Genomic DNA, 27,647 nt, shown 5'->3' on the forward strand with positions numbered 1-27,647 from the left:
AGACAGAAATCAAATGTGTTTATTGTATTTCAAAAATTTTAGGCCTTAAAAAAGATGCTGAGTTTTTTCTATACTATCTCTTAGGTATGAAAATGGGTGGAGTTTTGTTCTACTGATTTCTACAATTTCTATGATACACATGACATCAAACGTCAATTAGCCACACCATGCACCCTCAACAAAATGGCATTGTAGAACAATGCAACCACACCATTCAAAAAATGGCCAAGTCTACAATGGAACACAAAAATGGTCCTGTGAAATATTAGGCAAAAACAGTGTTCACTACAGTTTATCTCCTTAATTGGTTTCCCACACATGTAGTTAAGGGGAAGACTCCTGTGGAAACCTGGATTGGTTGCAAACCTAGGATCAACCACTTGAAAGTTTTTGTCTCTTTAGCATTTGTATGGATTCCAAATGCCAGTGCTCCAAATTGGATTCTAAGAATCGGAAGCTTATGTTTACAAGAGATAGTAACAACCATACCTCTTACCGGTTGATTGATGTAGATATTGATCGTCTTATCTTTAGTCACGATGTTGTATTTGATAAAGAACGAGGACCATTTCAACTTTCCTCGTTTGATAAAAATTCTAAGGATCAACCTCTAAAGGCTTCTGATTTGGGTGTCTGTCTTCCATTGGGTTCACTAGATGAGAGGGATGATGCAGATTTTGAATTTGATGATGCACTATCTAACTTTCCCCTTGATGATCCTCCACCTATTCTTGATCCTTTTCCCCTCTAGCTTTAGTTATTACTTCTCCATTTGATGTTGGCACATCCGCTCGTAGGACTAAGTGGAGACATTGATCTTCATCTTGATGGGCTCATTGAGGGTAGATCTTCTAGAAATAAGGGCAAGCAATAAAATATGGTTAACTTTTCTCTCGTGGCCAACCTTCAGAGCATTTATGAGCCTCAAATATTTAAAGAAGCAAAAGGGATTCCAGAGTGGGATCAAGCTATGGATGCAAAATACCAGAGTCTTATGAAGAACAACACTTGGATTCTCTCTAATCTTCCTTCAGAGAAGAAGCCCGTTAGCTGCAAATGGGTGTATAAGGTCAGTAGATGGTACCATAGATGAATACAAGGCCAAATTAGTTCGTCAAGGGTTCACAGTGTGAGGGCATTGTTTATGAGGACACTTTTGCTCCTACTACGAAGATGAGTACAATTCATCTTGCCATTGCAGCTCAATTTGGATGGAAATTCCATTAGATGTATGTTAAGAGTGCATGAAGAAGTCTATGTGACACAACCTCTTGGTTTCAAGGTTGTTGGCAAAGGCCACCAAGTATGTCGACCTAAGAAAGCACTTTATGGACTCAAACATGCCTATCGAGCATGGTACATCTTGATTGATCAGTACTTGGTTGCTTATGGTTTTCAACATTTCCCTTCTAACCACAATTTGTATATCAAACACTCTAGTGATGATGTTCTCTTTTTGGTCGTTTTTGTGGATGACGTGATGAGATTGGGTAGGTTTAGTTGATGATAAGACGTTAACCACTGGCTTTGTGTTCAATTTGGGTTCTAGTGTAGTCACTAGGACTAGTAAAAAGCAAGATGCAGTCTCACTCTCCTCCACATAAGTAGAGTATGGTGGAGCTGTTAAGGCAACTTGTGAAGCAATTTGGCTTTGTGGGATGCTTGTGGATATGCATTTATCTCGAGTATGTTTGGTTCCCTTGCTCTTTGATAATTAGGGAGTTCTCAAACTCGCTAAGGATCTAATCTTCTATGGAAAAACCAAACATGTGTACGTTCATTGTCATTATGTTCAGTAGTTGGTTGAAGATGGAACAATTTAGTTGGAGTATGCTCTAACTATGGATCAAACTACCGACATTCTCACAAAGCCTCTCGGTCTAGATAAGTTCAGTAAATTCAGGGGGTAGCTTGGTGTTGTTGACAAATTTAGCATTAAGGGAGTGTATTCGAATAGTATAATATTACTTCAATGGTCATCTTTTGTATATTAATTTAATCTAGGTACATAAGGTTGTTTCTATGATCTTCTTGAGTTTCTTATTAGAGACTTTGGTACATAAGGTTGTTTCTATGATCTTCTTGAGTCTCTTATTAGAGACTTTCTATTTTGTTAATTTGTAAATTCTTTAAATGATCGTTTATGATCATTTGTTAATTCAACAAACATTTTACCAATTACTTCACAGTTACAAGTTCAATTGCAGTTACAAGAAAGATATGTGTGCAAGAATGCAAGTAGCAACATGCTAGCAAACAAACATGCTAGAGAAAAGTTTCCTTGAAATTTCTATGTAAACTTGACAACTTTTAGTTTTTAAAAGCTGATTAAAAAACATGTGAAAATTGCAAGCTAGGGTTATGGAGTTGATGTTTCATCTACACACATCCTTGATCATCTGTTTGCATTCGAAATTGGAGGTGTTAAAGAATATTGGCTCATTTTTTTTTTTGCATTTCAGGCTCTTTGTTTTGAATGACACGACCCCAAATCCCCAGTTTGCGTGACTAGATATGTGGTCGACTTTTCATTTGTGATGATTTCTTTGGTTGTTTTGCTACAAACATGGCTTGTGCCTCTATTTTTAAGCTTGCACAACCATAATATTGGTTCTTTTTTTGTTGTAGACACCATTTTTTGCTCGTTAAGTTCGTGAATTACAAATTTCGAGTTGTTTCTTTTATTCAAAGCTTAGCTGGTGATTCCTCTACAAAATAAAGTTATTATGATGGCCTATATTCTATGTTTTAAGATCACATGACTGCCTTCTTGGTCATCATTTTTCTTGTGAACGAGATTTCTTTTGGTTTTTGTGACTAGTTTGAGTGGCTTTCTCTACTCTTGGTTCTCTATTTTTCTGTCCCTTACATTGCCTTAGGGTTTCACTTCCAATCGACTAGGATTTTCAGACAATTCCTCGATTGTCTAGTTGGATTCGAGCTGTACCTACATATTCTTTGTGTGTTTTTGCATTGGTTATGTGCCTAGGATTTAAACATCTATTTATTGCCTCTTTACAGGTTCTCATTGCCAGTGCCTCAAAAAGCGTGTAGATGGAGGCTTAAAGCAACATAATGTTGAAAGGAAATCAAAGGCTTACAACAAAAAATACAACCCATGGAAGCACCGGATGATGACTATCGTTTAGTATCATCATCTTGATGGGCTCGTTTTAGATAAGCAAACTGGCCTTGTTAGAGCTGGAGGACAAGATCAAGATAAGTTGGAAGAGCATAATCAAGAAGTGCATGTGCATACACGCTTTCTATTGTTGATCATTAACTGCCATGGGTGCCATCCAACAAGACAACTGCAAAAGTCTGGACTATTTTGAAGGATCTCCACGAGATTTGTGTGTTGTTCTTGATGAACCAACTATTTTCTGTCATAACGGATGAGTGTATGGAGCATTTGACAAAGACTTATGACATTTCAAGATCAGCTAGAGGCCATTGGCTGAAAAATGGATGAAGAGGATAAGATGGACATAACCCTCAAGAGTCTACCTAAAATCCTATGAGCACTTCATTGAAATGCTCAACTGGTAAATCAAAATTTGAAATGCAACATATCATTAAGACCTGAAGATTTTTGACTTACCTATCCATAGACTCATTTCTAATTTCCGCCCTCTTGAAATCCATAGAACCATTCAAATTCTGCAATATTTGCCCCTAGAGCATTGTAATTTCTGCCCAAGAAGTCCTTAAGCATGTCTAATTTTGGACCTTGGGAAATAATTCATTAAAAAAATGTAAAGAATGAGTGCAGATTGAGGGAATAAAATCAGAAAAGAAAAGAGTCATTCCCAGATTTTGCATCAGTAATTACAAAAGGATTTCCAGGTCTGCAATAAGCATTCCAAAAGATGAAATGCCATTTCCAGATTTGAGGAGAATTGGTGCTCTCTTGCATTTCATTTATGTATTTACGTTTATGATTCAAGCTATCTTCTCTTTTGCAGGGGTGATTGTATGCAATAATGATCCAATAAGGAAGTGAATGGCGAAATGACTTAAAGGTAAAGGAGAGTTCGAGAATAGGAAGGAATTTGATGACAAGATTTACATCAAGAGGATTTCAAAGAGAAAGGAAAATGAGCAAGTTCTACAAATGGAGAAGACTATCGCAATCTTGAATTTCCTTCAAAATTCCAAGATCAATTAGAAGCATCCAAGAACATGAAGGTCTACAAATTCAAGATTAATTACAATGAAGCCTAATTACTTCGAGAAAGATTAAGCTCGGATATTACTAGGAACAAGTTCAAGAATAGTTCAATTTCCAAAAATAGAGAGGATGAAGAAAATTCATAAAGATGAATCAAGTTGGGAATATGAATCATCACAATCAATTGAAGGTTTGAATATGTTAAGGATTAAGAGATATTGATAGAGATGTAGAGACTTCTTCTTAATAATGAAAAGATGGAAGTTGAAATGAAGCTTACAAGATAAGCATGTTGACGTAAAACCTACTCATCTTCAACCAATCAAAGGATACCAACTTGACATGTCCAAGTTCAAGCAATTAAATTTATCCACAATTCTACATCCGGAATGCATTTAATGTATTATCACTATGAATTTTCTCATTAGTTCTTTCTTAATAGGATTATGCATTTTAAAGCAATGCAATTTTCTCATTGGATGATATTCAATGATTGTTAGGGTTTTTATAGAATTATAGTGGCCAATGATTCAAATCAGTTTGGATCCTTCATTGTAATTGAGAGGTCTATGTAAAGGCTTGACCTTCTATTTGTGAAGGATTAGATCATTGGAGAAAGTTTGCCAGCGAGTGATTAGATATTAAGTAGAAGTAGAGTAGGAGAAGACATGAAATTGTTGCCAAGACTGTGTTTGAATGTATGGTGGGTTTTTGTGTGTTTCTTCTACGTTTGCATTGTTTCTACTTCTCTAAGTTTAGCTGAAGTTCATTGATTGAAACAAAGAAACATGAAGATGAATGATGAATTCCATATTCATACCTTTTGTTACTTCTTGGTTGCTAGTTGTAGTGTAAGGTTTGTCTGAACTTGATTAAGTACTTTGTTTGTTCGTGAATGTTCATTTGAATTGCGCTAGCATAGGGTAATTGGATGAATGTTGGTAGCATTAAAAACCTTCGTTAGCAAAACTTGATTAACTAATTTATTTATCTAAACATTTGTAAGATCCTAAGAAGATTATGATATATGAATGCTCCAATTTAAAAAAATTGATTCCCTGCTCTGGTCTACAAAATGGTGAGATTATCCTGGCTAGTAAGTTTTATTGCTTTTGCGACAATGGGCTCGTTATTGTAGTTTGTGTCAAGTATCAACTTTAACTATCACTTCACAACATCAATATCAAAATATGTAAAACATATAGAACACTTGTAGAAAATTATAATCGCAATATTGGAATCCCAAGCAATTGAAATGTAAAATGGAGAGTGAAATGTGGAGTCACAATTTACTAGCAATATGACCTGACAATCTAATTGAGATATGCAATGTCGACAATACTAGTTCATGAATATGTATAAGAACTTGTAGAGTGTGATACACTATGACGACTCCAATCGTTGCAATAGATAGACGACATCTACTCCCACGTAAGCAAAGATGGTGAATCTAAGACTTACGTAGTTCTTTATATTTAATTCTCACACCGGAATGTGAGGGTTCCTAGCTTACAAGTAGACTATACAACCACTCTTCTCACACTACAAAAACATAGCGTTTCTCCAAACTTTACCATCTTCTTGGGTGGTTTTGTTTATCTTCTCAATCCTTGTCTTTCAGAATATAGTTGTTTTAATTATGCGGCCAAATGAACATCCAGATCGCAGAGATAATCTAAAGGAATTTTGTCCTTTGATATCAGTGACAATGGACTAAATTACAAAACATATTCATGCTTTCTTCCTATTCTTTGTGTTTTTTACCCTTCACCCTCAAATGGTCATAATATCCTTCTCTCCGATAGTTTTGCAAAGGTGTTATGCTAAAAGAGAATGCACACAAGATGGAGAAATGTTACACCAGAGATGCTCTGACGGTCGACAATAAAGCCACCTAAATCAATGCAACCTGAAGTTGTAGTAGTCCTTGCCATGTCCAATCAAAGGACATTTCCTTCATGATATAGGATCGAATAAGTCCAAGGAGTAGTCTTCTAGAGAACTTAACTAACTAATTTGTTAAATTCATATTACAGTTAATGTGAAGCCCCACATCATCCTTGTAAACTCACCTTAGCCTATCCGGATGCTTGGAACAATCTAAGCACTGGCAGTGTATATTAGACTAGTGTGGGGGACATGACAACCCTCCCTTCTTGGGATTGCTTTCCTCAAGAAATTGCAGTGTTGGGTGCTACAAAATGTGCTCACCTTTCCACATCGCATCTTTTATGGGTAGATCTTTTCATCTCAACAAATACTATGTGATGGATCTATTACTCAGTCTCTCTCCCTTACCTTCGTCACCTCGGCATGAACTAATTCTAAATTCCCCTCATCCAGTGGGGGTAATCTAGGTGAACTCATGATATGCTGTCCAAGGGCCTTCTTGAAACATGAAACATGAAAAACGTTATGAATTTTGTCATCATCTGGTAGCTCCAACTCGTAGGCCACCTCCCTTATCCTCCTCAAAACCTTTTAGGGTCCCTAGAACCTTGGCTTGAGCTTTTATGTTCCACTCTACTTCAATGAACTCTGCTTGTGGGGCTTAAGACAGTGGAACACCATGTCTCCAACCTCAAAAGAGCTCTTAATTTTGTGGCGATCAACATATATCTTCTACTGATTTTGGGCTTGTTGCATATTCTCCCTAAGATTTGTGGGATATCTTGTTTTTGTAACCAATCCTTCGACAACATGGTCTTGCTATCTACCATGGCCAAGTCTATAAAAAAAAGTAGGTAGTAACATTATAGTGCTCTAAAAGGGGACATGTTGATAAACATATGATAAGTTGAGTTGTAGCAGTACTTGCCCAAATATAGCCACTTGACCCAAGCTCGCTGCTGTTTCGAAATGTAGTTTCGGAGATACTCCTCTAACCTTTTATTAACTCTCTCCATCTGTCCATCTGTCTAAGGATGGTAACTGGTACTAGAGGTCAATTGTGTCCCCACAATTTTGAATAGCACCTGCCAAAATATGCTAAGAAACTTTCTGTCCCCATCATTGACAATGGTTTTAGGAAGACCATGCAATTTGAAAACCTCTCTAAAAGTCAACACTGCTACCTGAGAGGTCTAATCAATTGCCACCGCAAAAAAGTGACTATATGTTGTCATCCGGTCAACCACAACAAATACGCTATCCTTTCCCTGCACCTTCAGATGCACTGTGATCAAGTCTATGGATATAGCATCATTAATGCTGCTCTATGATACTCAAGACCTCATCTAGATGTTGTAGGTGTTTCTCTTATGTCATGCTAGTATCATGATGTCATCGAAGAATACCAACATGAACTTACACAAGTGCTTATTAAAAAATTGGTTCATACATGACTGAAATGTAGCAGGTGCATTGGTGAGTCCAAAAGGCATCACCATGAACTCATAATGTCCATAGTAGCATGTGCAAGTAATCTTATACACATTTTCCTCCCAAACCCAAATCTTATGGTATCCTGCATGAAGATCAATCTTCGAAATGTAAATGACCCTATGTAGCTCACCCAATTACTCATCTATGCAAGGATTGGGATACCTGTTCTTGATACCAAAACTATTGATGAAGCAAATGGGCTCGAACTCGGCCTAATGTGTCCCATGTCTAGTAACACTCTCTGATGGTCCACTCAATCTTCTCCTTATAATGTCTAGGGTGACAGTATGGTGTTAGTGATGATTGGCTTCACACCCTCTAACTCTATCACATGTTCAAACCTTCGAACAGGAGGTATGCTTGAGGAATATCATAAAATGCCCTTGTGCTTGTCCAACATTGACTAAATATCAACATGATGCTGCTGTCCTAAATCCAAAATGGATTTAATGAAGACGAAATAATGTGCTACCCACTCCGTATCATCATGTCTCAATATGGATTCCATCCTATGAGCTGAAGACAATCCTGGGACTTCTGTCAGTCATGGCTCTAGGAATGATCAGCTGATCTCTTTTCATAAACTTGATCTGTTTACCGTACAGGGTAAGAAGTTTAACACATGTATAACATGACTCAATGCAGAACAGGTACTTTATTCATGTATGCACTTGCTGATTACAATCTGATTACAATGACTACAATGATCCATGATGATTCCAAAGTCCATCTCGGACGTGTACATATACCTTTTTGAAGGGGTGACTCAAGCGTCATGCGCCCGTTCGGATACTATTCTACCCGTCGGCTACATTATACATTTACCGACAACATTATCCCCCCCCAAAAGAAAGGTCGTCTCCGGATGACAATTATAAAATATCTGAGACAAATTAACAACAAAATACGTTAACTGACTAACTACAACAAGATAGATTTGTTTCTGTCACATCACTTTCACATTCATCTCGTGCTTGCACCAAACTGGTCTCCAAACCACGTTGCACCTGTAGCCTCTGCTAACACAATACTGTCTCCTTAGCTGACCTTGATAGCCAACCGTGCCGCTTTCTCTATTTCCAACTCCTGGATACATTGAGCCAAGTGTCGCCGTACTGCCTTCAACTGGATGATGAGCTCCTCTCGAGCTCTCTATGCATCCACCAAGATAGCCTCACGTCCAACACCTGCTCCAACTGCCTTTGGTACATAGACACTCCATGCTTGCAGTAGCTCCAAGTCTTCACCAACTGGTTAGACTCTCGATGACTGATATCCGCAACGACTGGGGGTGTAGGGGGCAACGCCCCTAGCGGGGTTGAGGGGCAGCGCCCCTTGCCGCCAAGACCAAATTAGCACTCCGAAACCCACACAAAATTGCATGGAACACACTATTTCTGTCATTTTTTTCCAATTCCACACTCTTTCTGGCAACTGCTTATGTCTATCCTTTCCTTTGGCATCATGCTTTACTCATTACGAACTGTTTCATTTTGTCGTCTTTTTTTATAAATTTTATTGCTCTTCCACTTCCTCTTTCTTGCAGACCTGCTTTGTGAATCAGCTACAACAATTCCTCTTCCTTTCCTGATACCCTTCGTACGGCTGTCCCAGCTTCTCCCTTGTTGTACGTCGTATGACCTTCTTCTTCCCTTTCCTCTGGTCGCCCAATCCGTACGAATAGGCTGTATGGTCTTTTTTGTTTCTGCTTTGTTATTCCTTACATATGCTCTTTTTATTTTCATTACACCCAAAGGATGTACGGTCATCGTATGGTCATCAATGATTCACATGTATTTCAAACTTCCTTGGGTCTGTAGTCGTACGGTCCTCCTTTGTATTCTTTCCCACTGGAGATCGTACGGCTTATTCCTTCTATCTGCTTATTTCGTACGGTCTTTCTTATTCCTTCCATCTACAGTACGGTCCTTCTATTTGCCGTACGGTACAGTCTTGCTCACCCCACCAAAGCCTTGAGGCCGTACAGTCATCTAGGGGTTGTATGGTTATGTAAAACTTTACTCCGCTTTTCTTCATATTTAATATTTCATTTAATTTCAACATAAGTTCTTTTTGGGGCCGTACGGCTATCTAGGGGAGCCGTACGGTCATCTAACCACTTTTCCTTTCAAGGCCGAACTGCCTTTTTCTCCAGACTTTTCCCTATTTTATGACTCATTTTATTAATTTTGCTTCTCCTCTATATAGTCTCTGCTAAGGCCGTACGACAGACTTCTGCTCCCGATTACTTTAAAAATTTGCCTCTTAATACATTTACTTTATGTTTCATTTTATCACTTCATACTTTTACAGTTTATCACTTGACATTTTAAAACTATATTCAACTTTAGTATTATACATATATACATTATTTACATTATTTATAGACATCTTTTCTTCGTTCAATTATTTGCCCGTGGAGGATCCTTCCTTTCCCTATATATTTTCAACTTTGATCCATTTACAGCATTTGGTATTTCTTTTCCGTTTAGTGTCCACAATTTAATTGCTCCGTTATATCCAACTTCCCGTATCTTGTATGGTCCAACCCATTTAACTTTAAATTTTCCAGGCCTTATTTCATTTCGTCCATTATACTTCAGTACCAATTGACCGGGTTGAAAGTTGTTCAATTTTAAACGCTTCTGATGCCATACCTTCCACCTGTTTTGTGCAACTTCCACGGCCCATGCTGCATAGTTCTTATTCCTTTGGTACGACCACTTCCGTACGGGTACCGCACCTTCGATTAATGGTATCCAGTGGACACATAGCTCTGGTGGTACTCCTTTTAAGTCCTTATACGTCCAAGCAAAAACATTTTTATACTCCATGAATAATACTGGGTTCCAATCATCTCCTACAAGAATGTTCTTCAGATTCTCCTCATCACCCAAGTTCATTGTTTTCACTGTCGGCTCTTCATACTTTATTTGTTTATCTTTATTGAACGTATGGGCAGGTGTTTCATCCACCTGCGCTTCTCCCTCCTTTAGTTCACTGTACTCCTTTGGAAACTCATGGCCTTCTTTTCCTTCCTCGATACTCAAAATATTGTAGCTCAGAAAGATCTCATAATTTTCCATTTGCCAATGTAGCAATCCGTTTACTGAATCTAGGTCGTTATCAATTGACCCTCCTAATCTCAGCACCCCTTCATCATCTGGTTCCATCCTTTTTTTTCCTTCGTCGTCATTCTTGCCTTCGCCTTCTGAGTCTGACGATGCTGCTTCTTCTCCTACCATTTGTGTATGCAAATCGATTATAAATCTCCTACCTCCTTTCTCCATGGACAGGGTGTTCCTTTTCCAATCATGCTTTACCTTAGCTTGCACCAGCCACCCCCGTCCCAAGATGGCGTCGTACCCTCTTCTCTTTAATGGAATGACTACGAAATCCAGTAAAAATGGTTGTGTCCCAATTGTTACCGGCTGTGCCATCAGAGTGCCTAAGGGTTTTATCCCATGTTGATCTGCTGTAAGTAACTGAAAGGTGGGTGGCCATAGTGTTGGTTGTCCAAGTTTTTTCTAGATATCTTCCGGTAGCACGTTCACTCTCGATCCTCCATCTACTATTGTATCCGGTAGCATTGTACCCAGAATGCCCATCTCCACCACTGCTGGGTGTCTACCTGTCATAAGTGCTAGTAACATCGGGTCTATTACTGCTACCGTGGTTGTTTCCTTGCTATCCTTTGCTTCCTCCGTCACTCTCGGGGACGGTGTCATATTTATAATAGCCATACACAACTGTGGCATGGTGAGAAGAAGATCATTTAATTTAATTGGCACTTCTGTTTGCATTATCTGTTTCACCATGTTTTGTTCTGCCAAGTTTCTTTTCGGAGTTTCAGCAGTGTCTTTTACTTGTGACTTCTCTGCTTCCATCTGCTTCTCTATCTCTGTTCGGGCTTTTTGTAACCTCTCCTTCTCTTCTTCCACAGTTGGATATTTTGCTTTCCTTGCCTGCTTCCGCATGATCGCCAACACGTTCTCATTACTTGTTTCAATACTTAATAAATTTACGCTTTGCTTTGGACGTTTTGAATCTTCATGGTCCCCTGGACCGCACCATTTGCACAGTAGTTGGCGCCTCCTTCATAGTACAGTCCCTCATGAAGTGACCCCAAAGATTACATGCCTGACACTGTATCATCGGCCGTCCACTCCCATCATATAGTATTCTACTCCGGCCTCCATTGTTATTATTGTTATTGTTTCCGTCCCTATCATGTCTATTATTATTTCGATATCCACCCGAAGTTGCATCATTGCCCGCGTTATTGCTATTGTTCAGTGCTTCCTGCGTTAGTAACACCTGCTGGTGTCCTTTTGCTTTCAAGTTAAACGGGCACTTTTCAGAGAATGCCCCGCCACCTGGCAGATGTCACAAAACGGCTTCTTCGGGCATGAACCTTTCGTATGGCCATCCTCCTTGCAATCTATGCACCACAGTTCTCCTTTTACTGTATCAGGATTCTTTTTCAAATTTTTGAGTTCTTTCATCATCCGAAGCATGTCTTTCTGCAGTGCTTTCACCTTCTTGTTCGATTCCTCATCACTATTACTACTTTCTGAGAATGAATTGTCCAAATCAGAGGATTTATGCTTCTTCTTCTTACTCGTCTTCTATTCGCTTTCCAAATCAATGGCACGAGTATACGCATCGGTGTACGATGCCGGTGGTACAATCGTCATTTTCTTTTTAAGAACCGGTCATAGCCCCTCCATGAACCACCATTTTTCCAACTCATCTGCTGGTTGACTCTCCATCTTTCCGATCAATTCTTTCAGTCGCTTGGCATAGGTTCAGACTGTCTCATTCTTTCCTTGTTTGGTGCTGTATATCTTTGCCACTATTTCATTATCATCTCGGAGCAATCGGAATTCTGCTATAAATTCTTTTTTATCATTCTCCCATGTATTAAGTTTCTGAAGACTAGTGTTAGAAAACCAATCTATTGCCACACCCGTAGGGTCGTTGGAAATTGTCTTACCCAATCATCGTCATCTGTCACACCATTTGCCGTCCATATGGTTTCACACGTTTTACAATGTCTGATAGGGTCTGCTGAACCATCACTGTGAAACTTGGGTAACTTTTCTTTAGGGCCTGCCATCGTTACTTTCCTTTGATTCTGAGGTACTTGTGTACCAACGCTGTTCTGAGCTCCCACATTGTTCTAGACTCCCGTACTGTTCTGTGTTCCTGCACTGTTCATGACTCTCGCATTGTTCTGGACTTCCGCGCTGTTTTGGATAACAGTCTTGTTTCCAACAACTGTGTTGTCTAGTGAAAAGTCTTCAAGTGATTTTGTTCTATTTTCTGCCTGTATCCGTTCGTTCGATGTATCGGGAACGAAGAGATCACTCCATGCTCATGCTCCCTCGGCACTCTGAGCCGTGCGAGTTGTTTCCCTTTCGTTCAGACACTCTCCCCTCGGTGTATACAGGTTAAGGAACTCTTCCTTTGTTTCCTCCACCAAATTAAAGCGTTGTCGAGTTTCTTCCAGCAATTCCTCGGCACTCCTCAGTCTACTAGGTGAGTGCACTCCCTCTGTCTGTGCCTCTTCACCCCTTCGGTGCCCCTCAGCAATCTGCTGAAGTCTCTGTTTGCGCTTTGCTTGCTGTGTTAAAATTAAAATTTCTTTTGCTGTACTTAGTTCATTTTTATCTTTTACCTTGTTCCGATCCTTGTTTGGCAAATTCGGCATTAATCCTCATTCCTTCGTTCTAGGTACGTCTGGCAATGGCGCCAAATGTTTACCGTACAGGGTAAGAAGTTTAACACATGTATAACAAGACTCAATGCGGAACAGGTACTTTATTCATGTATGCACTTGATGATTACAATCCGATTACAATGACTACAATGATCCATGATGATTCCAAAGTCCATCTTGGACGTGTACATATACCTTTCCAAAGGGGTGACTCAAGCGTCACGTGCCCGTTCGGATACTATTCTACCCGTCGGCTACATTATACATTTACCGACAACACGATCCACTTCTTATCATGATCTTCATTTTCGTCAGCTAAAACCACCTCAATGTAGTGAACCTTACCTTTCCCAAGGCATCTAAGATCTGAGGTCCAAGGTTCTTTGCATGTGAAGCACACGTTTTTCCTTCTTAGTTGATTTTTGGACTCAAAATCCAACTTAGGTGGAGTGGGCCCCTTGAATGGCTTTTTAGGGGGCTGAACTGCTTTCGATGAACCATCCATATCAAGTGCCATCTCATCTTGGAGAGTATTGAGTTTCAGCACTTTAATAAACCTCTTGAGTCCTTCACATAATCCCTCCACAAACAAAATTACCTTCCTATTTTCAGTCATGTTAGGGATCCTTATGGATATCCATTGAAATCCTCAATATAAGTGCCCAAGGCTCTACTCTGCTTAAGCTGGGCTAATTCTGTATAATTGTTCTATGTCCTTCCTGTCAATCCTCTTTAAAAACAATCCCCATGAAGAATCTTCTTCGAAATCAATCATGTTACCTTCAAACTACCAAAATGGAAACCCAATGAGAAGAGAGCCTAGCTGCAAACAAAATGAGATGCAAAATGATGGAATGACCTCTTTTATGATTATTTTAGGGTATTGGAGAAAAGAAAAAGGAAAAAAATGTAAAAACCACATGTTTTAATGTGCTTTAAGTGATTTTAAAGTGCAAAAGTTGATGTTGGATGTCTGGATGTGCTCGAAGGCCTCATTGATACCTTTGAGAAGTGCATCCTGGGCATTCGGATAGCTGGGGATGCTTTCAATGCATCCCCATGCATCTAGGAGTCCATGATGCAGTTCTTAAAGACATCCATAGGGCTTCTGTGCCTAGATCTTTCTCTCTAGGCATTTGCATCTGTTTCTAGCCTGCACCAAGGCGCTTCGATAACTAAGGTTACAACTGCTTGCAATGGTCATAATCTTTCACAATTACCACCCTTTGGAAGAGCCATGACCTTTTCTAGTTGCAACTCTTGGAAAGAGTCACAACCCTTTGACAAGTCCTTTCTTGTCATTCTTCCTTTGATTTTGTCATATTTCAACTTTGCAATAATGTTGATATGAAAAACATCCCTTCCTCCATTATATGTTCTTTTTGCTTCAAAGAAAATACGTTTTAATCTTTCTTATATTTATGTTCCCACATTGATTTTGATTTCAGGTATAGATTTTCTATTTTCCTTTGAGTTTTTCTCTTGTGCATATATCTCGAGGCATTATTTAGTGTTTTTGCTTGCTCAATAGTCCAATAATGCATTCCATTCATGGTACATTTGCTTACCTTTTCTACAATAACATTGTTTTGTATCATCTATATTTGTATTGACTTTCCTGATGACTTGCACTTTGCTCAAGGATAACTACTTAAAAACCCAAATAGGAATTTCGTGACATTCAATAGCCAATATTTTGCAAATTTACCTGGTTTAGTTTAAATTGCTTTCTACATCCTTTAGCAGATTTTGTAACTTTTTACATTGTTAGGGTTAGCCGCACATTTCATGAATGTAAATACAGTATGTCCAATCATGGCATATCCTTCCCCCCACCTCTATGTATATTTCAAACTTTTTATTTTTGCATAAGTAAAAGATAATATTTGTCTAGAACTAAAAGGAAGTGAGTCCCAGCTATATTATGATTAATCCAAAAATACATAATGAATAAATTATACAATCTCTCAATGAAAGACTTATTTTTTGTCATATTTACATTGGAGAAGCTAATGATGAGCAGATGGCATACACTTTTTCCGATAATGCCTATATATATAGTACATTTAAGTGTCCATTCATGAGATGACTTTGTTACAAATAGCATCACCAATGGAGAATCATTCAACTGTCAATTAGCCTTTTAATTCCAGTTCAATTATATTTATGAGACGGCCTTGCATTTTGGTTATGCTATTTTATACAGAGAATTGAATATCAGATTTTTTTGCATCCAGGTTATGGGTTATAAGATCTTCACACATGAGATCCACTCAGAGTATGCTGCAAGAATTGACAATTTCAGGTCTTATGATGCTGTCAGTAAAGATATCCTTCAACGTTGGACATATCCACTGGTGCCAGATATCCCATTTTCAAGTAATGGTCCTCCAGTAAGATTGGATCGCCAGGAATATTATAAAGCAGCAGGTTGGACCTGTATAAACTTTTATTTTCTGAGTGATTACAATATTTCTCAACTGATATGAAACTTTCTTTTTCTTATTTTTGTTTATTTATATGTTTCATCTTCAGTAAAATGATAAGGGACAGCACTCGTACACTTTTCAAGCTCATTGTTTTAAAGAAATTCATTTTACATGTCTTGTGTGGCTATTGATTAATCTTTATACCCATTTTTAGATTTTAGATTTAATTTTTTTGCTTTACATTCAAATTGCATGTAAATAAGGCCATACAAAAAACATTTTATTTTTACCCATGTCTCTGTGAGAATATCTGTTCACCCCATTTGTTCTGATAAAATGTTTTGAACTGGAATTGCTTGATGGACAATAATATGATGGAGAAATTGCTTGTATGCTTTATTTCTTTTGTTATATACTTCCTAAGTAGACATACCTATGAGAGATTCAAGTTGCAAGGACCAAAACACATATAAAAATCAATTTTCTTTAAGGTTTTCTTGATTTATAAAAGATCAATTTTGCACCTTCTAAATATGAAAGGTATCTAGGTGGGAAAGGATCCAGAACTACCAACTTATTCTCTCAGGATAAAAAACTCAACCTAAATATAAGTTTTCACACAGACAAGGCTGCAACAACTACTTTGAAATTTCATAACAATTGAATCTTGGAAATTTATTTAATATTCTCCCCACAATACTACTGACAGAAATTCCATCCTGGGGTCACTGGTGTGGCCATGGAATAGAATCTGCTGAAAAGATGTCTACATTTGATTGGTTATGTGATACTACTTTGAAAACCAATATTTTTATTTTTTTCAGAGGTGGTTCTTTGGCTAATTACCTGTTTATCCACATGGTTTGAGTTTGTTTAGTCATTAATATGTTTTACCCACTTGTTCACTGTCAGTATCATCATTAATGTGGTTATGATCTTGAGTCATTCCCTTAATAACCTTGATCAGATTCAAATTTTCTTGAAGTACACCCTTAGGACTCAAGTATTCATGATTTTCATTCTCATGTGCTATGGACGTACTCAGTATAGTTTTCAGCCACAATGGATACCCATGAAGAGTCATTTATCATGTTTCATGGTTTATTCATTGTTCTTTACGTCTTACCGAAGTCTTGTTATGGTACTAGTTAGCTTATGCTTTCTATGTACTGTGCACTGAATACAAGTTTTAACAAGTCTAATGAATCACTTTTCATTTTTCCTTAGGCATTCAAGTAATAATCAGATATATATCAACATTATAATTTCCGATTTTATGCCAGATGCTAAAAATTGTTGTTACTTTTAACCTCTAGATTCTAGAGAGATAGATACATACATCCGTCCATGCTAGACAGCCCCTTCATCTATTTGCAAATATATAGTAAGGCAGATCTTTTGTATCACTTATACCTTTCGCTTCACATCTCTTGTCAATAAACCAAAGGTAATTTACAAGCTCTTCCTCATATTGATTTCTTTTTATACCTTCCAGCATAAAGATGATCTATTTGTTGCCAACAACTAATCAATATAAGTGGAGTTCAACTTATAATTAAAAGATAAGGTTTCAGCCTTTATCGCTTTCATTTCACGACAACTATGTGTAACAACTTACATTTCTTTTTCCCCGTTCAAGGTTACACATCATGATCACAGAAATCTTCAACAAGTCACAACCTTAACATTTAGTTACTATTAACAAATATAGACAAAAGAAAACATATTATGAAGTACATGTAGTAATGTAACAATAAACTTGCCAACCTTGTTAACTGCAGATATTTAGACAATGCAGTACAGAGATATTATGTAAAAATTAAGTCACAAGTGACTTTAGACTTTACCAATCTAACATAACTATTACAACTAGGACTCCCACCAAGTTTGCATGCTTCTGCATCAAACTGTTGTGATCCAGTCTTCTCTTTTACTGTTTGGTTACCTGATGAAATTTGTGTTTGTATCTGATGCAAAGGAGCAAGGGGTACCCCAATAGTGACAGAAGGTGGAAGTCTATATAAGATTGTTGCCCACGTATATTTTTTCCAGACATTTAATACGACATGAAAGGAATGTAAACAACAAAAAACAAATTAAACATTGTGAATTTGACAAAGTCAATAAATAAATCCAATATAGTTACATTCATATTCTTAAATTTATATAAGAAATGTAGAAGAGGAAAACGAAAATCCAAGATAGAAATCACAATGTTTGAAAATTATCCATCGATTCTATGGGTTATTTTATAATTAATTTTAAGTCTAAAGAGTCTTGTTTAGAGTGGCTTCTCATTTGTATGAGGGAGCATGTCTATTGTCACAATGAGTAAGCCTTTAGTTGTCAATTATTTTTACTTCCATAAGTGCATTGCCATGTGCACTCATTACAAAGTGCTTTAACACAAGCCATCATATTTGGTAAATCTTTTAATCTTGTTTAATTTCTAATATTTACATAAAAACTTGACATTTTCTAGAGTTTAAGTTAATATTTCTCATCATGTTGTGGATGAAATTTGAGCACATTGCCATGGACATTTATGCAAGTGTTTTTTTATTGCTTGTTCAAACTTTGCATGTTCACTATATTCTTTTTAATAATTTAAAAATCAAAATACACTTTTTTTCCTCTATTTTTAATTAATTAAAAATTCTGATGAATGGTGATCCTTGCATAGACATTGCTTAAAGTTTGCACCTTTCAGTTTGACATTCCTTTTAGTTTCATCAAATAGGTTCTTTAGGAAGTTTTTGCTTGGTTTTATGAAAGGTTAGAAGGATGTTCTGATTCGTTGTTAAAGATCACCAAGTCTCATTAGGTTACGATTAACATGTATGTAATTCAAGTTGTGCAGACATAGCATGCTACAAATAGTTCCTCCACAAAACACATGTAATAATCAATTTCATTCAACATAAACATAATAGAATCCCACAATGTAATACACAAAAGATACAATAGAAATATGGTAACCAACGACATTAATAGCTGATATTGGATATATGCAAATATGCATAAATCAGTAAATTGTATTACATCACCACAAAGGGTATCTTTTAACCATACCTATATTACGACAAATTTATACATTAGGGAAAGATGATGTTGAAATGCGTAAATGTAGCTAATTAAGAAATAGATGAAGTAAACATACATAGAGTCATATATATTAAAGGAAAGTACAATATCTCATACCTCTCTGCACTATGGTGAGAGTTGTTGCAATCGAAACTCTTCCCTTTTTTATGATAATTGCATATGGATTGTTTTTAATACTTGAATATATTGAAGGATAATGGTGGCTCTATACAAAGGTTATCTAGTAGTTGAACTCTTGATATAGCTGTAAAACTCAAAGCTTGTCGTTTCATTTTACCAATATCAGTTGTTATTTTATGAAGCGCCATTCCTTGGGATTTATGTATTTTGAGTGCCCATGACATGGATAATGTTATTTGTATATGATTACGCAAGGTTATAGGTGTTACATGTAAATTTTTTGGGTCATCTTGGTCCCAAGGTGGGCCATTATAACTATTGAATCGGACAACCACATATAGAGGTAGTTCTGGGGGTTTACAACCCGAATGTGTACACAATACCTACCACCTCCTTAAGTGATCCATTTAAAAGCTCCGTTTGAATCCAAAGGTTTGTTTTTAACATTGTTCACTGGCCTTTACATAGCAAGAGTTCTTTTAGAAGTCAATCGACATCACTATCAAGGTTTTTCTGTAGGTGCGTTTTTATTGCAATACTAAGTGCAATAGGAAGATTGAGTAATTTAAGCATTTTTCTATTGTGCAACCTGACTAAATTGTGTGTAGAGTAAAGGTCCATTGACTGGTCAAAAGCGCCTTGTTTAGAAACATGTAGTATTTTGTTTCTATGTTGCATTAGTAATTCCCAATCTTTTTCAGACAATTTTGCATTGCGCATGTTTTGCAACATGCGACAAAAGTCAATTTGAGTTTTAGTGTCACCTTGTTTGTGAGATATGGTTATCAATGTGATAACCCTTGTGAATTGCTCCCAAACGTATTTGGCATTTGGATTTGAGTGTGATGCATAGATTTGTTTATCCATGATAGGGGGCAGTTGTGCCAAGTCACCAAGAAGAATTGTAGATGTACCTCCAAAGCACATTTTTTGTTGATGGGGGAAAGCTTCACACAATCTATTATCTATTTACAAAAGTAGTTTTTGTCCTATGAAGATAAATTCATCAATAAGGAGGTATTTCACATGTCTCATCTCTTCTTGAAAGACTAATAGAGATCTTCTGTGTAGTGTGTACATTTCTCTTATTGGTATTCTAAGGGTAGTATGTATGGCTGAGGTAGACTATCTTTTGCTAAGGCCACTGATGTTTTTTTCACCTACGGAAGAGTGTTAGAATATAAAAATGAGTTAAAATTTTTGTTATGGTATAATGTGATGTGTTCATACTTGACCTCCTTATTTTTCACCTCATTAGCATTGCCCATTTACTCCTATCAACAAACAGGGCACTTGGAAGATGCTGAGTTTATTTTATAAAAAAATGGATCAACTTCAAAATTATTCCAGACTCATTATTCTTCTTTACAAAACAAGATGGTATAATGTAGTTTCATTTATGAATTTAAATTTTAAACTATGCTACCACTCTTTTTGTGTTTTTGATGAAAGGCCAGAGACACTGTGAAGTACCTATGAATAACTGAAAACTATATCATAGGACTTTCTATAGCCCCTATGTCATCCTTACAATCAGACTTCCTAAGAATATGATGCCATTTACAGATGTATGCATAAGGATAGAACACATTGTATCTGCCAGAAGATATAGGTGCCCAAATCTAATGATTGAAGAAAACTATAAAGAGATGTTCCCTTAAGGAAATGTGTTGCAAGAAAGGACAAGAGCTGGAAAATATACAAACTAATCATCCATTACTAATCTAATGAAAAACCTAACAAAAAACCAGTCCATGATATCCCATCCCCTGATCCACGAAGAAGAGGATATCAATACTACATTGACGCACTGCCATGAAAACATACAAGAACCAATCTGCCTGTTCAGAAATTTATGTTCAGACACTCTATTGAAAATTCAACACCATCGAGCTATTAAGGAAGAATGACAGATGAAAAAACACCTCCTTGCACCCGTACCTCTCACACTAGGAATGCTTCTCTAGTCATCTACACTATCAAAACTGGACTGCAACAAAAATGTACAAAATGATCCCAAGGAGGTCCAACTTCAATCTGCACCTCTCTCAGGAGACATGCCCCTGCCAACTATGGGAATGCATAAGCTAATGTTCTCTCGCATTCCATAGCAGCCGCCTGTCTGCCTTGTACCTTGGCTTCATGTTGTTGCACGTTTCTTCTACAGACCCACTTCTAATGCCAATTTAGATGCAACAAAGGAATATCTGAGCATGTCTCTAATCTCTGCTGCATTCATCTCCAGCCTACGATGCTCATAGTCTGACCCTAAATTTTCTAACCAGTCTACAGGGCTATTAGAGTCTCAGAAACAATGACTCACCTAAAATTCTTGAAATCTTGGGAGAAGCATCCAAACTTCTCCCAGAACATATTGGAGATCCCAATTAACTGGCCTTAGGTTTGATAAGGTCAAAGTGACTATTTGAGAGTCACTTTCTATAGGCATTGGCTAATTTCCAGACAAAATGCACCAAAGACAAAATAAAGTCAAACATGTTTTTTGTTCAGATTCACGAAACCACGGTGATTTTTTCTCAAACTTTTTGTTGTTTTCGATCACAAAATATGCAGATCATGAAGATAAAATGGTGAAATTTAAAAAAGAATCAGTGTGTTTTTGATTTTTTGAAATTTAGTCAATGGTACATTTTGTAGGGAGGATAGCCGTGTCTCTTTCTATATCTATGTAAGAAATACCAATCTTCAAGGGCAACTTGACCCCTATCACCATAGCTCTTACCTTAGCTTGGTTATTCGTGCCATTCTCAATTTTTCCATTAACAACCTTAATAATCCCACACACTAGAGTCTCTGATAACACATCCTAGCTCCAATTTCCTAGGTTACCCTTGGAAGCACCATCGAAATTCAATTTAAACATCTGCCCCCTTGGAGGAATCCACTTGACACCTTTTCTCTGCTTTGCAGCAGAAAATTCACCAACCAAAACCCCTTTACATGGGATAGTCACCAACTTCCATTTGATTAAGATTGAATTATCAACTATTGAGAATAAAGAAAAGAGGTTCTTGCTCCTAGTATATGCATTGAATTCTCACTCGGTCCAATGAAGCCTCCTCATGTCTAGAAATCCTTTTATCTCTCCCACTAGATACCCCATATTACGAAGTAATTGGTAAATACTTACTTGATATTAATAGAGACCGAAAGGTCAATTTATACAGAAGAATGAGACGATGTTTCCTTAGGAAAAGATCGTAAATAATAGAAACATTCTATTCTAGAGAAAGCAAAAAATGAAAGCAAATTAAAGCTTATTAGATATTTACAATAGATAACCATTAACTAATAATAGACGACTTATCTATTATTGTAATACCCTCCCTTAATGGTTAATCTATCTAACACACCAAGCTGTTCTCTGAATTTAACAAACTTATTAGGACCAAGAGGCTTGGTGAGAATGTCTGCAGTCTGATCTATGGTAGGAACATACTGCAAATCGATAGTCCCGTCTTCAACCAGTTGTCATATGTAATGACAGTGAACATCCACATGCTTGGTTCGTTCATGGAAGACTGGATTCTGTGCTAACTTGATAATGCCTTCCTTATCAACAAATAGAGTAGTTGTACCTGCTGGTGACATCTGCATATTCCCAAGCATCTGACAAAGCCAAACAACTTCACATCTTGCCTTAACAGTCCCTCTGTATTTAGCCTTTGTAGAAGTGAGAGAAATTGCCTGCTGCTTCTTACTGGTCCATGTGACTGCACAAGATCCCAAACTGAACACATATCCAGATGTTGACATTTTATCATCAACAGAGCCTGCCCAATTTGAATTTGTGAACCCACTGAGTTTAGGATTAGAGCTTCGAGAGTACAGAAGTCCATAATCTAAAGTGCCCTTCACATAACGAAGCACACGCTTTGCTGCCATCCAATTATCAGCCTTAGGAGCTGTCATAAAGCGTGAGATATAGTTGACTGCAAAGCTGATATCCAACCTAGTAGCAGAGAGATAGATGAGGCTGCCTACTAGTTGCCTGTATGTCATATCATCGACGGAAGGAGAATCAGACTTTGTTGATAACTTGAGACCTTTCTCCATAGGTGTAGATGTAGGTTTGCAATCTTGCATACGGAATTTTTCTAACAGGGCCCTGACATATTTGGATTGAGAGATGAATATACCAGAAGATTGTTGCCAAACTTCAACACATAGGCAATAATGCATGAGCCCAAGGTCAGTCATATCAAAAGACTGGCATAAATTCTGTTTGATTCCCTGAATCAAAGATGCCGAACTGCCAGTGATGATCAGATCATCCACATAAATAACTAGAAGGATGATGTCATTGTCAGTAGTCTTGATGTACAGATTTGAGTTTGAAGAACTCCTCTTGAAGCCTTGATCACTGAGGTACTTATCAATCTTGATGTACCATGCCCGAGGGGCCTGCTTCAAACCATAGAGAGCTTTTACCAATCTGAGAACCTGATGGTCTTTACCAGCAACCTTGAAACTAGGAGGCTACGTCATGTAGACCTCTTCATGGAGATCATGATTTAGGAAAGCACTCTTGACGTCCATCTGATGGACCTTCCAGCCAAACTGTGCTGCCATGGCTAGGACTAATCTGATGGTGCCCATCTTTGTAGTAGGAGCAAAGATCTCCTCATAATCAATGCTCTGACGCTGAGAAAAGCCCTTCGCCACTAAACGAGCTTTGTACTTATCCAAAGTACCATCCAATTTGTATTTGATTTTGTAGACCCATTTGCAGCCAATGGGTTTCTTCCTTGGTGGAAGATCAGAAAGGACCCAGGTGTTGTTCTTCAACAGGCTTTGGTGTTTAGATGTCATGGCCTGTTCCCACTGTGGAATGCCTTTAGCCTCGGAATATGTTTGAGGTTCAAACACACTGTGAATGTTGGCCATAAGAGTAAAGTTAACAGAATCTATAGTTTTGCTCTTTTTTTGAGTAGTTCTCCCATCAATGAGCTCATCATCATGAAGATCAACAAGTGTCTTAGGTCACCACTTAGGCCAAATAGGAGAAGGATCAACATTAGTACTAGGAGATGCTTGATCAGCAGGATCCTCATCAGAAGAATCAGGATCGAACTCTGGTGAAGCATCTACAAAGCGAGGTGATCTTGCAGGAGAAGCCGGAGGTGTCTGTACAGGTATCATTGGAATAACTGGAGCTGAAGGAGCTACTAGAGCCCTCCCATCAGGTGGACCTAATGGAAGCCGAACTCCCAAATCATGAGCCATCGTGGAATGGTCCTCGTTGCTCATCAAAGACTACATCATGACTGTAGATGAGACGGGATGTCTCAACATCGATTAGGCAGTAGGCTTTGTGAAGACTGCTATATCCAACGAGCATCAGTTTTTGACTCTTGGCATCCAACTTGGTGTGTGATGCATCAGGGATCCCAACAAAAGCAAGGGAGCCAAAAACCTTTAGGTGACTGATTCTGGGCTTGCGACTTGACCAGGCCTCTTCCAGAGTTTTACCTTTGACCGCCACTATGGGTGATCGGTTCAACAGATAAACTGTAGTGTTAATTGCTTCTGCCCAAAACTGCTTCAGAACATGTCTGTGTTCGAGCATGGAACGAGCCATCTCGGTGATTGTCCTGTTCTGGCGTTCAACTACACTGTTTTGTTGTTGCGTGCGGGGTGTGGTTAACTGACGTTTGATGCCACGTGTATCCAAGAAGCTAGCAAAATTCCCCCCCCCCCCCCCCACTTGTCTGATTAAGGAAATACACCCACATTTTTCTACTGAAATCATCAACAAACAGTAGAAAATACCTGGACCCAAGACCAGAAGGAGTGGTCATAGGGCCGCAGATATTGGCATGAACAAGCTGAATTACCTGAGAAGCTCTCCAAGAATCGCCACTGGTGAAAGGGGTGCGATGTTGCTCCCCAGCCTGGCATGCGTCACAAACTTGAAGGTGTTGAGTCTGAATCTCTGGTAATCCAAGAACAAGCTCATCTCGAGCAAGCTATGAGAGATAATGCACATTTAAGTGCTTATATCACTGATGCCTAAGTGTGCTGATAGAAGATCGCCGAGCAGCCATAGCTAAGTCCTGAGAATCACTAGAATCAGTAAGTCTGAAAAGACCATGATCCTCAAGACCCACTGCAACACTAGACTTAGTCGCCCAGTTAGTGATGGTGCACTGATGTGAACTGAAGGTGACTGCCAAGTGTGGAGAATGTCGCAGCAACTGATTGACTGAGAGTAGATTTAGTTCCATCCCTGGAATGTTGTACACATTAAGGAATATGAGATTCCTCCCAATAGACTAAATTTAAATGTTGCCTTTACCGACAACCGTGTACTCTTCTCCGCCACCCAAAATAACAGAGTCTAAATAAGGCTAGTAGTCAATAAACCAGTCTCTAGGGTGAGTGAAATGACGAGAGGCACCTGAATCAATGTAAAAGGCAGATGACTTCACATGATTTGCAGGTCTTTTAGCCATGAAGGCGTAAAAAGCAGATTCTGCCTGCTCAGTGTGCTTTGCATTGTTCGCTTTGGGGTGTGAACTTGATTGCTTAGACTGTGCAGCTAAGCGCTTCCGACATTCAACCTTCATGTGTCCAAACTTGTGGCAGTATTTGCTTTGAATGTTCTTCTTTTTGGAACCATTTGGTGCTAGAGCAGAAGACTTCTATTGAGATGGCTGCTGAAACTTGCCCTTATCCTTTTGAAAGGATTTCGCAACAAAGACTTGCTCTATGGAGGTGGAACTAGAGTTGCTACCAAACTGTTGTTTCCACTGATCTTGCTGAAGCAGCAGTGTGCAGAGATCAGTGAACTTCAGATCAACACCATAAGATGTGATGTTGAGAGTCGATAAAATGCTCATAGGATTTGGGTAAACTCTGAATAGTGATAACCACAATATCCTCTTCCTCCATCTTACGACTGATGGCAAGTAATTGAGCACAGATTTCCTGAATCCGATTCAGGTGTGCCTGGAGCGAGGTGCTCTCATCCATGACAGTAGAAAACAAAGTGTTTTTCAGAAAGAAGGCTCTGCTCTTGTCAGGAGTCTCGTGAAGACCTTTGAGATGTGTCCAGATTTCAGCAGCTGTCTTGTCGGATGGAATTCGAGAAAACTGATCATCAGCCACGAATAATTTGAGAAGCATCACTGCCTCTCGATTATTCAGATCCCATGTATCTTGATCAGGACCTGGAGAAGTCGGACGCTTCGTAACACCCAGAGCAAGTTGATCGGTGTTCCGATATTCAAAAATCACGATGATCCGCTGCTTCTAGGTGCCATAATTGCGACCATTGAATTTGGAGTTATGCTCGAGCAGGATATTTGTCAGAGATGCCATAGCACGTTTTTCAATGAAAAATTGTGAAAATCTATGAAGGCACATTCTTCGAGGCAAAAATTCGGAAGATCTAGAAGAATCAGAGAGTGACCTAGAAGAGAGCTCGAAAGACCCATAAGAAATATGTTGTCGGTTTCTAGATCTGTTGGCTCAAAAATCGAGGCACAAAAAATGAGGCACCCAGAAAAAACAAAAGAAAACCCAGTTGAGCTACCGAAAAGACCATGAAGAATTTGTAATCAATTTTTTTTTGCGACCCCAAAAATTAGTGTTTTGGGCAAAAAATTAGTCGGTGGCCATGGAGGCCAAATCTGCAAAAAAATGGCGATTTCGTTGATAAAATGGTCGATTTTGTAGTGGCAAGTGTTTGTTGGGAAAAAAACACAGAGCCATGAAACAAGAATGACTGTATTGGACCTCCAAAAAGGGGCGGATATTGCAATTTCAGGTGGTTGTAAAACACTCAGAGCCGTCTGGAAAATGGCAACTAAAAACGCAAACCTTTTTTTTTGCAATTTTGTAAATGAATCCGGTCTTGATTTAAGTTAATTCCAGTCACAAATCTGGCAGCCAAAGAAAAATTGTGGTTGCAGAAAATCGTGCGGTAGAAACACACATTTTGTTGAAGTTGCGGTTAGGGTAGACTGGTCCGATTTCTCCAATCCGCAATTTGCAATTTTTCCAGAAAAAAATCCACGATTTTTAAAAAAACTAAAACAAAAAACCCTAGTTTGAAAATCTCAGGGTTTTGAGATTAGGAAGCAAGAATCATAGAATAATTTCAAAAATTGACTCTGATAATTTCGGAAAAGATATTATATTTTTTGAAAAAAATTAAGAAATATGTTGTGATACCATATTACGAAGTAATTAGTAAATACTTGCTTGATATTAATAGAGACCGAAAGATCAATTTATACAAAAGAATGAGATGATGTTCCCTTAGAAAACGATCGTAAAGAATCAAAGCATTCTATTCTAGAGAAAGCAAAAAAGGAAAGCAAACTAAAGCTTATTAGATATTTACAATAGATAACCATTAACTAATAATAGACGACTTATCTATTATTGTAATACCCCACATCACAACTGATGGAGATATCCTCCAAATCCGAGAGAAAAAGGATCTGTTGTTCATGAATGACCTCCCTTGAAGAAGATGAGAAAGAGCTACAAAGAGGCTCACACCACCCCATTTTATCTAAAACAGATAATCTTTTCTAAAACAACTCTACAAAAATGGTGACAAAACACACAACACAAAAGTGTTTAGTAGTTTGGCAAATTGGCCTATGCGCACTCTTGAAATAGGGAAATCTCTTATTACCTTTAACCAATATGATGTGCTTAGCATGTACACTACCATTTATAG

The 27,647-nt window shown here is 38.1% G+C and overlaps 1 protein-coding gene across 2 annotated transcripts in view; it reads left to right on the forward strand.

Moving 5' to 3' along the window:
• Positions 1 to 27,647, forward strand: part of LOC149535192 (Trimeric LpxA-like enzyme) — a 288,509-nt gene that overhangs the window by 57,559 nt on the left and 203,303 nt on the right. For both annotated transcript variants that reach the window (XM_089807588.1, XM_089807589.1), the window contains exon 5: positions 15,515 to 15,707. In XM_089807588.1, the coding sequence (XP_089663714.1) occupies positions 15,515 to 15,707 (193 nt within the window). The remainder of the gene's footprint in view (positions 1 to 15,514; positions 15,708 to 27,647) is intronic.

Source organism: Cupressus sempervirens, chromosome 10, assembly GCF_028749045.1.
Source record: "Cupressus sempervirens isolate cs-2001-9-10 chromosome 10, ASM2874904v1, whole genome shotgun sequence".
NCBI classification, from domain to species: Eukaryota; Viridiplantae; Streptophyta; class Pinopsida; order Cupressales; family Cupressaceae; genus Cupressus; species Cupressus sempervirens.